At 55.9% G+C, this 14,001-nt stretch overlaps 1 protein-coding gene across 4 annotated transcripts in view; it reads left to right on the top strand.

Annotated features, from left to right (window-relative positions):
* Window positions 1–14,001, top strand: part of FAM78A (family with sequence similarity 78 member A) — a 26,766-nt gene extending 12,765 nt beyond the window's left edge. For 3 of the 4 annotated variants that reach the window (XM_059925857.1, XM_059925856.1, XM_059925858.1), the window contains exons 2-3: window positions 39–1,089; window positions 13,342–14,001. In XM_059925857.1, the coding sequence (XP_059781840.1) occupies window positions 767–1,089; window positions 13,342–13,870 (852 nt within the window). In that variant the 5' untranslated portion in view covers window positions 39–766 and the 3' untranslated portion in view covers window positions 13,871–14,001. Of the gene's footprint in view, window positions 1–38; window positions 1,090–11,367; window positions 11,462–13,341 lie in introns of those variants that run through there. The other variant, XM_059925859.1, reaches the window with a different exon arrangement.

Raw genomic sequence — 14,001 nt, 5'->3', positions numbered from 1 at the left:
GCGGGCCTTGACGCCCTGTGCCTTCCACCTCCCACCAGGTCCTCGGCGGCCGCGGCGAACCAGGCGGCGGCCCGAGCGCAGCCCTGGGGCTCCGCACGGCGGCGGGCGGCGACAGCGACAGCGGCGAGGGGACGCGGCGTGCCCGCGAGTGGGCGCCGACGGGGATCCGCGCCGCGCTCCTCGGGGGCCCCGCGGGAGCCGGGCGCTCGCCTCCTGGAAGCCACCGAGGGCGCCTGGACCTCGGCGGACTGAACAGAAACTGCTCTTCCATTGATTCGGCCGGACTGGGCAGGCGGCCGGGTGCGTGTGCCCCGAGCGCGTGCGGAAGGCAGAAGGGCAGGAAGTCGGTCTTCTGCAGCGAGGGTGGCGGCACCGCGCAGGCGACGGAGCCTTCCTTATTTATGTGCCTGCCGGCATTTGCCTTCTTCGCCCCAAGACTTCAGGGAGCGTCTCTGAGCTGCGTTCCCCGCGTGTGAGGCACGGAAGGAAGGGCCGGATGTCTGAACAACATGATTATCCATTAACCTCCAAACTTTTCTTTTTTTAACCCAAAGAATATCGGTGATTTTTGTCCACTGCTAGCAGAAGAAGAGAGAACCCAGGGCCCTTGAAATGCAGCAAAATCCTTATTTATAATCAGGCCCGAGGTAGTGATATGCAAACCCCCTCTACTCAGTGAATTTTCTATCCTATGGATATCAGTCTTGAGATTTGAGATTGGAGAGCTGTACTGTCTGCACTGGGTCCGGCAGCCTCCATCCTTTCAATGCCCGATTTTCTCTGGGACTGCTGGCCTTCCCTGGAGATCAGAGCCGTACTGTGTGCCATGGGCTGTATTCAGAGCATCGGGGGCAAAGCCAGAGTCTTCCGGGAAGGCATCACGGTGATCGATGTCAAGGCCTCTATCGATCCCATCCCCACCAGCATCGATGAGTCCTCCAGCGTGGTGCTCCGCTACCGGACACCCCACTTCCGTGCCTCGGCCCAGGTGGTCATGCCGCCCATCCCCAAGAAGGAGACCTGGATAGTTGGCTGGATTCAGGCGTGCAGCCACATGGAGTTCTACAACCAGTATGGGGAGCAGGGCATGTGAGTACTGCTCAGGAGCAAGCTCCGGGGCGCCCCTGGGATGGGGAGCTTGGGGCTCTGGGGGGTGAGCTCGGGGGGGTTAGAGAGGGGTCTCACCAGGGCCAGAGGGAAGTGTTAGGCAGACATGGAAGTGGCCTCTGATTCCTCCTTGGCCAGGTGACCTAGAGGGCTTGCCTGTTGATTCAGATTGGGGTCACGGCTCTAGGACCTTCCCTTCCACTGTCCCTGGCCCCCTGCGGTTCCCGTACCCCTCCCTGCAAGATGCCCAGAAAGCAGAGGGACGTTCCACCAGGTGCCTCTTTGGCAAAGCACGCATGCTGTCCCGGGTCACTAGAGAGGCTGCGGCTTGGCCTGGCTCAGACCTCCACCAGCACACGTGGCAGGTACTCAGGGAAGGAGAGCCGGGCCTCTGCAGTCTCCAGATTTAGGGTGCAGGGCTTTGTGTCCGACCTGAACTCATCCCCTGGTGTTTTCAGAGGCACATCAGGACCTGGGGGAACACTGCTCTGTTCTGGGTGGAGTTTTGTTTGAGAGGGTTGTAGAAACCCGGTGTGCTTTTCAGCGCAGCGTTTCCTCTCTCCGCAGCAGAAGGCCACTTTATGTGCACAGCCAGCGTCTGTGTCCAGAAGGCTCCAGTGGGCCCCTAAGAGCTGAGAGGAGCCCTCAGACCTCTTCTGTCCAGCCCGGTCCCCAGAATGTCCCCAGGACAATGTAGCTCTCGGTGTGGCACCCTGAGACCCTGGCATGTTCTCTGATCCTAGAGATGGTCATCCTGAGTGTGGCAAGAGCAGCTGTAGACAGAGAGGGAAGTGACTTAACTTGAAGGGCCACCTAAGACAGGGTGGTGACAATAGCTGTTTCTGAGCACGAGGACGCTTCTGAGAGCACCAGGCAGGCCCCGAGGGCAGCCCCCCAACTTGACCCCTGTGACTCCCACGGCTGGCCATGGACACTCGCCCACAGCCTGTCTCTCAGGGTCTCTACCCTGTGCTGCATCCCTCCCCGGTCCCGCAAGTGAGGAATGGAGTAGACTTTCCCCAGGACTTGGAACTCTTCACTGATTTAAGAATATCCTGGGCCACCTGAAATTAGAGAGGGTGGGGAGGGGACACCAAATCTTGTGGCTTCTCCACTTGATGACTGAAGTTGCAAGGGCAACAGGAGGATCATGGAAAAACTTAAAACTAGGTGTAACCATGACCGCGCCAGAGGTGCACATGGCGCATATCTGGACACTCATCGGCTCCCCTCTGGCCACCTGACGTCTACATCCAAGTCTCATTCTCCAAGTGGCTCTTAAACCAGGCTGGGGGCTGACTTTCCATCCCAAGAAGGGAAACATGATTCTTAGTTATTTGGTGCGGACCTTCCCTAAGAAGCCTTAAGCCCCAAACCTCCTCAGGCTTTGCAAGGCATCTGGGACAATTGGCAAGACACAAAGGTTTTCCTAGGGCTTTTAGGCTCCGCTTGTTTTCTTCCCTAGAAAGGGTAAGGAAGCCAGAGGGTCCTTCTGAACTTGGAAAGATGCAAGCTCCAAGAGGAAGAACGTTGGGGAAAGCTAAAGGGACTGAGTTCTGCAGAGATGGACGTGGCGTGTGGTGGGGAGGGAGCGGGCCTGGCTTGGAGCCTCAGCTTCCCCATCTGTGCACGGGGGTGGGAGGGTGGGGGATGTTTACAGAGTCTTCAAGGCCTTGTGCTCCCTTTGGTGGCTCTGAGTCCGTCCGAGCGCCATGGCTGGAGACAGGCGTGCATCAGGAGACCTGAGGTGACCTTTCTCTGTCTGTGCCAGTCCTTGGTTCCCGGTTAGAGGAACCCAGTGCACATCTAGACTGCAGTCAAGCAGACCTGGGCTTGAGTCCAGGCTCTGCCACTTTCCAGGGTGTGACCTGAGCCACTCTGACCCTCGGTTTCCTCGTCTGCAAATTGGGGCCAGTCATAGTTCTTGCACCAAGGCTTATTGAATTACGGGAGGTGACATTGGTCAAGCAGCCGGCACTCCGCCAAGCCCACGGTAAACACTTACTGCAAGTGACTGTCGTCCTTAACGGTGTTATTACTGTTCTGATTCTTCTATCGGATGGGAAGTGGGTGATGGGATATGAAAAGAGTTGAGAATCAGGGCCGAAACGACAGAATCTGGACAGATGTAAATTACTCTTTGTGTGGAATTTTCTCCCCAGCCCAGGTCTTCCTCTTTCACAGAGGGCCCACTCCCTGACTTTCAAGAATTTAATAGTAGTGTAAGTCATGGACGATTTGAGTTTTCAAGTGGTTGAAGGCCGTTTTCCTTGCGTTCCATGTGTTTCCTTTTGTTCCCTCCCCTGCTCGGGACACGCCTTCAGCGCAGGGACCCCTGTGTCCCGCATACCTCATTCTCCTGGGTCCACGGGACTCCCGGTTGGGATAGGACCAGCCCTGGAGAAAGGGCAGGGTTCGAGGCTCCCTGGAGGGGCAGGATGCACTCAGGCGCCGGGGTCAGAATTACGGCCCAGTACTGGCTCTGGGGCCTCGGCAGGTCACTCTTGGAGGTTCGCTTTTGCCATCTGTGAACAGGGTAAGAACCCCCCCTTAGGCTGCTGGGAGGATTCAGGGAGAGGACAGGTGGAGGTGACCTGTGGCTGAAATGCTGAGTTGGAAACTGCTCGATTGATTATTAATCAACAAAATTATATTAAGAAACTGAATTACCAAATAGCACGGTTCCTCCGGCCCATGGGGAGGCTCTGTATTCAACTGGCGCCCTCCGGAATAAGCCTGGACAGCTGCACCTGCTCGAATGGAAACGGAAGCATTTTGATGCGATGAAAATACCCTTCCCATCTCCCCTACCCCAAACCTCCTGTGGTAACTAAGCTGCTTCATATTTTTAAGACCCGTGATGTGAAAGAAAGTGAGGGGTGGTGAGCGCTGGGATGACCAGCGGCCTCAGGCCGCCCGGAACTGTCCCCTGACTTTGCAGGGACCGGGCTGTCCTGTGCATTGCAGGATGTTGGGTACCGTCCCTGGTCTCTGCCCACTCAATGCCAGCGGCCTCCCTCCCCCCGTCCTGACAACCGACACTGCCCCATGTCCCCGGGAGGGGTGCGAAGTCACCCCTGTTGAGAACTACTGGGCTAGACCCAGACAATTTCAAGCCTTAAAACAAAACCCACACGGGCGCTGGGCTTTAATGGCCCGGGGAGGGAACGGCAATGTGGCAAAGGTTAGGTTAGGGCTTCTGTTCTTGCCAAATGGGCTTGCATTAAAAATATTAATTCCAAATACTGAAGCAAAACCCATAATACCCGCAAACATTATCCCTGCTTGAAATTAATCTCTAATCCAGGAGGAGAACCCTTTTGAATGTCGTGGGTTGGAAATATTTGCAATGCCACATGCTACCCCAGTAATACCCCGACTTACAGATGAGAGCTAGAAGATGGTGAGTTTCTTGTGGCAGCTTGAGAGGATTCTATATGGTTTGGGGTCCAACCCACATAGCTTTCAAAGCCACCCCCCCAGAACACTGTTGGATCCGCCTGCCTCCACCACCCCATCCTCCACAATCCTCAAGCGCCACCTGTCAGCTGGCACAGTCTTCTGAGTGACAAGTCACAGTTTCTCCCCTGTGTGGGAGATGCTTCACATTATCCCTAGTTTGCCCTCCTCTGGAGCCCCCAGAGAATCTGGCCCACGGCCAAGGTCAAGGTTGGCTCTGGCTCAGGGTTCTGCCAAAGGTCAGGCTTGGGGTGAGGGGAGGAGAGCAGCTCGGGAGACGGGGTCTCTCTGGGTTGACAGTGCCACCTGCCTGTGCCCTTGTCCAGCCAGGCGTGGCTCCAGCTCCACCGTCCACGGGTGTGGCGAGCTTGGGCCAGGCTCTCAACCTTACTGAGCCTCACTGTTCCCTTCTATGAAATGGGGAGAATAGTCCCTCATCGCAGAGTTGTTTGAGGGATTAAATGAGATAGTATATGCGGTCGCTATCCATATCGTAACTAGTAATAATTCATCATCAATTACACAGTGCCTGGCAGAGAGTCAGCACGGAGATTGCCGTGTTGGAGTCATTACTGTTCTTTCTTCTCCTGGGTTGGGTTTCACATACCCGCCTACAGTATGAGAATCTCGGGTGACGAGACCTCTGAGGGTCTTTCCAGCCAGAACCTGCAGTGACATCTGCTGTCACAGGATCATGAGGCTGGTGGGAAAGGGCCGAGCAGGGGTGGAGGGGCCTGAGGCCTCTGGCCAGGGGATGCTGGAGCTGGGGTGTTGCTGTGTGGCTGCCCCAGCTCCCTGTTCACTCTCTGGTCTCCCAAGGACCCCACGAGGTCCTCATTTTATGATGAGGCCAGGGCCGCTGAGACCTGAGGCCACTTGCCCCAGGAGGCTTGCTCTGCTCCAGTGGTCAGGAGCCGGGTCAGGAGGAATGGCCCTGGTGACCATGTGGCCTCTTCCTGCAGCCTGGGCCTGAGCCGGGGCCCGTGCAGAACAATTGAGGACGATGCTTCCTCTCTGCGAGCGGAAGGCAGCCTCCCCCATCTGCGGGGCCCTGGCGGAGGCAGGAGAGGGAAGTTCTCATTTCCAGGCTTTGGGGTGGGAGGAAGTTTGGGGGGACGGCCTGGCCCCAAAAGAACTCCCCCTGGACCGGCCCCGGCCAAGCGATCGCACCCACCCTCACCTTCTGAGGGCTGAAGACAAAAGCTGGCAGCTCCCAGAGACATGGGAGAAGGCTCCAACAGCACAGTGATCAGGGAAACGGCAAATGAAATACGGAGATGCTTTTTGTTTTTGCTGATCGGATCTGGGTAAAAATGAAAAAGATCAGTAATGCCTGCTGTGGGGCGGGGGGGGGGGGGAGCAGACAGCCTCCCGTGCTGTTCCTGGGGGTACAATTTAGGCAGCTTCTGGAAGGTGAGCTTGGCTTTGTCCACTACAATGTCACGGACACACGCCCTTCAACTCTCTTGTCCTACTTTTAGAGTCTGTCTTAGAGAAACTGAGCCCCTGGCCTGGTGCCTGGAGTATGGCAGGCACACACAGACATCTCCTGAGCAAGTGAATTAACGAATACGTGAATGCAGGAAGCAGGGCAGAAGGACGTATGTGTGGGGACAGAAACTCCAGCCCTGTCCATCACTGAAAAGAGCCATGAGCACCCCAAGTGTCAATCAATAGGGGGTGAAACTATGGTCTGTCTCCAGGGCAGAACAGGATGAGGCTCTTACACATGGGGAGGAGGAGCTAGAGTTTCTATATCATATTATCATCGTTGCATTAAAAGAAGTTGTAAAATATGTAGGGTACGAATCCATCTTTGTTAAAAGTGCTAAAAACGGGAACATTTACTGTGTGTATGTGCAGGGAGGTTGCTCTAGAAGGATGTTTATCAGGGTGTAATGTGGTGAGTAACCTCAGCGAGGGAGGCGGAAGCACGGAAGACAGGACTTTCGTTTCTCACTTTTTGTACTTCTCGATCGCTTGCTTTTTTTTTTTTTTTTTTTAAAAACAAAAACACAGCTTTTATAACTAAAAACTAAAACGCTGTTGGCCCTTTCCCCCTCGTGTTAGGCCCTGGGAGTGTGGCCTGGGCGAAGAAGGGTAAGGTGGGAAGAAAAAGTGGTGTTTGTTGTTTGGGGGAACCCCAGGGGCAGGCGGGGAGGGGACACCTCCAGCTCCTCTCCCAGGAAAGGGGGGCCTGGTGACCTGTCTGGTGGGAAGGGGCCAGCCCAGTGGGTGGCCGCCCAGGGCAGGAGTCAGGAAACCAGGGTCCCAGTCTGGTTTGGAAGGGGGCTCTTGGGCCTCATTTCTCGTAAAATTGCAAAAATTTTACAAAATTGGAACTTTTTGCAAATTGTAAAAAAACAGTAAGCTCTGTAAAATTGGGGACCAGGTGAGAAAATCCCTAAGCGCCCATCTGGCCCCCATGAGGGCACCGAAACCAGCGCCGGGCAGAAGAACCTTGTGCCCTGGGCAGCCCTCTTGCCCTCGAGCCCCAAGTCGCCATCTGTAAATGTGTTTCTTAGAGTGCCCAACGGTGCCACTTGTGGGACGTGAAATAATATTTAGGAGAACTTGTTTCAGCTTAAGTGTGATTGTAATTTAAAGCCACATATTTATTCTAATGTGTATTAGAAAATATATATATATACCCAATACATCCGACCTGTTATTTCAAAGGTGTTCCATAGGAAAAGCTAAATTTAGTTGAGTTTTTTTAAAAAGTGATTAATTTCAAGGAAAAAAATTAAGTGAATAATAGCACAGGAGATATGTAAACAGGACCAAAATGAGGAAAGAGATGTGAAGTTTGGGAACTCTGCTCTGAGACCAGGTGCTCTGTTGTCCGGAACTCAAAATGCAGTCAGAGGGCTGGGAGAGGCGAGGGCCCACGGGGGCACAAGGGTCCACCCGTGCCTAGGAGAGAGCCCAGGCCCAGGCTCGCCACCCTGCCTGGCACAAAGCAGCTGGGAAAGGTGTGCTCCCAGGGCCACAGGAGGGGCAAGTCCCACCCATCCCCTTAGGGCCACACCTCTGGCCTCTGGGCATCCCTGGTTTCCTTCACCCTCTACAAGAGGCCTTCGAGCCGGGCCAGCTTCTGGCTGGTGGCTGGGCCTGGAGCCTCAGGGTGTCCCTCCCCAGCCCCCATGGGTGCCCTTCAGCACAGCCTCTACCTCTTCTCTGGCCTCCAGGGAAGGTCTTTTGTTAGCCCTCAGACATACACTCTAGGTCATGTTGCTCAGAGCCGTGTGTGTGTGTGTGTGTCTGTGTGTGTGTGTGTGTATTTCAGGTGAGGGTGTGTTGGAAGCCAGATGGGTAAGAACCTGTATGTGTGTCTACGTTTATGTGTGTGCATATGTGTGTGTGTGTGCACGTGCATATGCGTGTATGCGTGTGTGTGCTGGGTGAGGGGCCGTTGGAGGCCATGGGTAAGAGCTCGCTCAGGCTGTGGGTCCTACCTGGTGGCTTCCTGGTTCTGTGACCCTGGGTCAGGCCTCTGATGTCCCCAAGTCTCCTCTACAAAACACCCTCTAGTTGCAGCCCTGGGGTAACTGAGGAGAAGCCTGTGTGGATGTATGTACACAGGGCGCCCAACACGTCTGATGCGCTCAGGGAACGTGACCGCTGTCACCAGTGTTGCAGCGGGGACGACCTGTGCTTGGCATGGCTCTCCCAGCCACAGCTGCTCCAGGTGAGAAAGTACACAAGCAGAGGCAGCTTTGGGCGCCCTAAACTCATCACTGGGACCCTTTTGTGGGGCTCAGGTCCTGAAGGGGAGACGGGGCAGGCTGCCCACCGCCACTGATCCAGGCCACCTGCCTCTATTGTGTCTGACTCTAGGCCGGGCACCAGGGTAGATTCCGGAGGCCTGGCCCCTGCTTCTCAGCCCCTGTGGTCTGTCTGGGAGTGAGGTCGTCAACAAAGGGTGGCATGATTATTAAATCACCCCCGTGCGTGTCCCAGGAAGCAACAGGACAAAGATCGAATATGGGGGCACCAGGCCTCGTGTGAAAGGTCCTGGTGAGCTTCCCTGGGGGCTCCAGAGATGAGCTGTGGGTACCACTGGCTAGGACAGTAGGGGGGTGGGGGACGCTGCTTGTGGCCAAAGACCCTGAGTCGGGAGGGCACAGCCCATTAGAGGGATGGCTGGTGGGTCTGGAGCCTGGGGAGGGTGGGCGTGTGTGTGTGTGTGTGTGTGTGTGCACACGTGTGTGTATGTGTGTGTGTGTGTGTGTGTGTTTGCGCGCAGGACCCTTGGCTTCATCTGCATCTGGCTTTCAGGGCCTTGGGGAGTCATGGCAGGCTTAATAGGGTTGGCGAGAGGAACAGTGCCATCAGGTTTGTGTTTTTAAAGATCACTCAGGCTTCAGGGAGGAGAGCATGGCAGGCGGCAAGAGGAGGCTGGGAGAGGTGAGGGGTCGTGGCCAGGGCGAAGGCAGAGGAGAAGGGGGGGCAGTCTGGAGGCGAGAGGGAGTCAGGGATGGTGCTGGGCGCCCAGAGGGTGCAGGCCCCGCCGGCATCACTGTTGACCAGGTCAGCAGCTCTGCCTGTCCCTTTCACAGCATCGTGGCCAGCGTCAATGGCAGGCCCCTGCAAACACCTGTTGAGTGCATGGTGGATGCGGCTGCAGAAGGAAAGGGCACTGAGGGGCGCTGGGGTCTGTTTCAGATGTGCTGCAAGGGGCCCCAGAAAGCCTGGACTTGCCTGCTGCCCTCTGGGATGAGGGTGGGAGTGTGACGGGGCCCACGGAAGCAGGCCAGTTTCCCGGGCGTGGGGACTGCACCGTCCCACTGGGCCCCGTGCTCAGAAGGGCCCCTTGCGTGGTTCCATGCTCTGCTGTCACCACGTTGCAATTCTTTATATTTGAACAAGGGGCCTCCTATTTTCACTTCACCCCCTGGTCCCACAAATTCTGTAGCCAGTGTTGCCCTGAAGACCAGCACAGGCCAGCGAGCAAAGGGGGAGGACACGGGGGAGACCAGGGCCTCCTGCTGGCCTGTAGGAGGCCTGGCACGACCTGCCCTGAGGTCTGGAGAGAAGGTGCTGGGGCAGAAATGGGCGTTTGCTCGTGTTCACAAAATGCCCCTCCTCCACCTAAATCTGCCGGTCGAGCATTAGTGTGCCGGGCACGGAGCTGGGAGCCTTGCCTACACCTTTCGTTGGCATGTGCACCTGGATTGTCCCTGCTGTGCAAACAAGAAGGCTCAGGGTGTGCAGGACCAGGGTCCAAACTCACCCCTCCACCCAGAAGGTGGAAAACTGAGGGTCTGCCTTGAAGCCCAAGGTCATTCCAGAACAAACAGGAAGTCTTAGAGGCAGGAACTCTATGGAATCATTCCTTTCAGAGCATGGATAATCTGAAAACATAAATGAGGTCAGAAGGCTTCAGGTCACATCAGGGCTGGCAAATCCATTAGTGTTAGAGGCAAGCCTCGCTCCAATGGTCTCCGGAAGTTTCCACGTATTGCTGTTTACTGTGTACCAGGTAGTATATATTGACGCATTTAATCATCTCAAAAACCTTGAAGGTGGGTGTGGTTATCCACAGTGAACCAATGTGGAGCTCAGAGATTTGTGACTAGTAGCCGGGGGGAGACTGGACCCGGGCTGGTCCACGTCCCTCAGAAGCTGTGCCCTTAACCGTGCTCCCTCCACCGCCTCGACGGGGAGACTGGACCACGGGGCCCAGAGCCAGCCCAGCTGGCTTGTGATGATTTGAAAACAGACGCCCTTGGCCCTGGTTCTGAGTAATACCCCACATGAGACACGGCTGTCTGCCAGCTCATGGGGACCGTCACCCGTCTGTGACTGAGCCAGCGCCTAGGCATTTGTGGGCTGGGAGGCGGAAAAGGAAACCTGAAGCTGGGGGTCAGAGGCTGAGAGAGAGAGGCCGTTCTGGTGGCGACCCCGCGTCCCACAACAAGCCAGCTCTTAGGAAGTGAAAGAGGGCGAAGTCAAGAGAAAAGGTCTTTTGGCAAGATGGCTTTCTGCCTTAAAAATAAAAAAAACACACAACACTTTTACAAGCAAGTGTAACCACTGTGAGAAGACAGAGTGGGTGCCTTCCACCACAGGAGGCTGGGCACGGGTGGGACACAGGCTTCTGAGAAATTCGGGACAGGGACCCTGACCCCCTTCTCTGGTCCATGGCGGCCACCCCTGGGGGCAGCCGAATCTGCAGGCTCCCGACTGTGACCTCCTCCTTGGTGTTTGATGAGCTCAGGGCCCCGGGCAGGAGATGGCCTACTAGGCAGGTGTTACCCTAATTTGTGAGCTTTTTAATGAAATAAACAGAAAAATTAGCAAACTCACATCCCTGATCATCCCTCCTGTAGTGGCCCCAAATTTGCTAACTGCTAACATTAAACGATGCATTTCAGTAGGGGAATGCATTTTTTACATTGTGATAAGATATACATAAAATTTACCATCTTAACCATTTTTAAGTTTGGTAGCATTAAGTACATCCACATTGTTGTGTGTCTATTTCCAGAACATTTTCATCTTCCCCAACTGAAACTCCGCACTCATGAAACACTGACTCCCCCGTTCCCCTCTCCCAGCCCCAGGCAACCGCCATTCTACTTTCTGTCTCTATGAATTTGACTCTTCTAGGAACCTCATATATGTGGAATCATACAGTATTTGTCCTTTTGTGTCTGACTTATTTCACTTTGCATAATGTCTTCAAGGTTCATCCATGTTGTAGCAGGTGTCAGAATTTCCTTTTTAAGGATGAATAATATTCCATTGCGTGGATAGACCACTTGATCCATCATCCGTTGACGGACACTTCAGTTGTTTCCACCTTTTGGCTATTGTGAATAATGCTGCTATGAACAGGAATGCATTTTGTAAAGTAGTATATTCTGGAGAGCACCGCTGGTGTACACAGGTATGCGGAATTCTGGGGGCAAAGTGTCCTGCTTTGGTATGGCAGGTGCCCAGGCCTGATTGCTTAGCTAAATCAACTTGGGAAAAAGACGCCCCCCTCCAGCTGCCGTGACTTTATCTGTCTGGTGGGGTGGATGTGATTGTTGATGAGTTTCTAAGGGGTGGGCCCCCCAGACGCTGCTGTGCCCCCAGCCATGTGTCCTCAGAGCAACTTAGGACAGTCCTCTTCTGTCAGAGAGTTATTATTATAGTAACAGTAGTGACAGCAGGGCCTCCCTGGTGGTGCAGTCGTTAAGAATCCGCCTGCCAATGCAGGGGACACGGGTTCGAGCCCTGGTCCAGGAAGATCCCACATGCCGCGGAGCAACTAAGCCCGTGCGCCACAACTACTGAGCCTGCGCTCTACAGCCTGTGAGCCACAACAACTGAGCCCGTGTGCCTAGAGCCCGTACTCCACAACAAGAGAAGCCACCACAATGAGAAGCCCATGCGCCGCAACTAGAGAAAGCCCGTGCGCAGCAATGAAGACACAATGCAGCCAAAAATAAATAAATTTTAAAAATAATTTTAAAAAAAAAGTTAAAAAAAAAAAAAAGTGACAGCAATGGTGCTAGCAGGCACCAATCACTTATGCCCTGCCCTGGGCTGGCATGTTCCTGCCTGTGTCTTCCATGACCCCAGGTGGGATGTGGGTGATGAGTCTGGGGTCCAGGGAGGGCTGGGATTTTGCCCAGGGTCTCACACCAGTGAGAGGGTGGCTGAGACTTTCAGCAAGGCCAGTAGGTTTCCTGAGTCCGAGCTCTGGACAGCCCGGCTGCCTGCTTCCTCCCCAGGAAGGCTGAGCCCCCTGCAAGCAAGTCGGGCTGACCAAGTGCTGCTGGTTCTCAGACTGGCCCAAAGCTGCAAGTGCAGGTTCCCTGGCAGCTGCAGCAAGTCCAGGAGGCACTGATTGTAAAGCTGGCCCCGAGGCTGGGACCGAGAGCAGAGTTTTGAGACTGGCTGGTTAGGTTTTCTTGGTTCTACTGCTCCAAAGACAGGGGCCAACCAGGTGGGAGCCATTCTGGCTGAGCTGTGCTTCCTATTCTAGGCGGGCATGAGCAGAAACAAGGCGGGGGGAGGGTGGGCGGTGGGGAGAAGAGGGCACCGCCCACGGTGTTGGCCTTGCTGGGTGGAGGGCCAGGGAGCCCAGGCCCCCGCGTGGTGGAGGAGATGTGGAGGGGAGGGGCCAGAGCCTTGGCGAGGGCCCTGAGCGCTGGTTCCCATGCCCCTGGCCACCAAAACTCGGGGGCAGGCGGGCGTTTGACCCCGGTCACACGCTGGTCAATGAGGGGCTCAAATCACTCCTAGATGTGCCGACCCCACGGCCACTGGGGGCCCCTAAAGCAAGAGAAAGGAACTCCCTGCCACCTGCACTCCTACCCAGGCCGCCCTGACACACTATATGGCCAGGAGAGTAGCCCCACCCCAGCCTCTCGGGGCTGGTGGCCTCCGCCCTAACCAAGGCCACAGGGTTGCATGTGGCCATCCCACCAGCCGCTGGGACATGGGACGGGGGGGGGCACAGCGCAGGTCAGGGCCCCCCATTACTGTGTGCTGCCCCCAGGCCCCTCCCTTGAGGGCAGGGGCAGCTAGGGCTTCCCAAAGCCCAGCCAGAATCCAGCCCTGTCTACAGTGGTTTCCGGGGGAGACCAATTTGAGATGATGCAAGAGAACAGGATGTGGCTTTTGAGGGGGGCCATGCCTAGGGGAGCCCCAGTTCCCTGACATGATGTTGGGTGTCTGTTTACTGTCTGGCCCCCTGGGGAGGTAAGCCCCAGGGACAAGGGGATGCAGACGAGCCTGTGTGTGGCTGGCTGAGTAAACTGGCCTTCCCATCCTCAGGTCCAGCTGGGAGCTCCCGGACCTCCAGGACGGCAAGATTGAGGCCATCAGCGACTCGGATGGGGTGAACTACCCCTGGTACGGCAACACCACGGAGACCTGCACCATCGTGGGCCCCACCAAGAGAGACTCCAAGTTCATCATCAGCATGAATGACAACTTTTACCCCAGCGTCACGTGGGCCGTGCCCGTCAGCGAGAGCAACGTGGCCAAGCTGACCAACATCTACCGGGACCAGAGCTTCATCACGTGGCTGGTAGCCACCAACACCTCGACCAACGACATGATCATTTTGCAGACACTGCACTGGCGCATGCAGCTCAGCATCGAGGTGAACCCCAGCCGGCCCCTGGGCCAGCGCGCCCGGCTGCGGGAGCCCATCGCCCAGGACCAGCCCAAAATCCTGAGCAAGAATGAGCCCATCCCGCCCAGCGCCCTGGTCAAGCCCAATGCCAACGACGCTCAGGTCCTCATGTGGCGGCCCAAGTACGGGCAGGCGCTGGTGGTGATCCCGCCCAAGCACCGGTGACAGCCAGGGCGCCCGCGAGGTGACACCCGAGTAACAACACCACGCAAACAACCCGCACGGACTCTGCAGTCGTTCAGCAAAATACAACCTTTCTACCTTCTCCAGCGGGCGGATCTCACTGTGCGAACGCC

The sequence above is a fragment of the Balaenoptera ricei genome, chromosome 6 (genome assembly GCF_028023285.1).
Source record: "Balaenoptera ricei isolate mBalRic1 chromosome 6, mBalRic1.hap2, whole genome shotgun sequence".
NCBI classification, from domain to species: Eukaryota; Metazoa; Chordata; class Mammalia; order Artiodactyla; family Balaenopteridae; genus Balaenoptera; species Balaenoptera ricei.
Note: the sequence above shows the minus strand (reverse complement) of the source record. Positions and strands in the feature narration are given on the sequence as shown.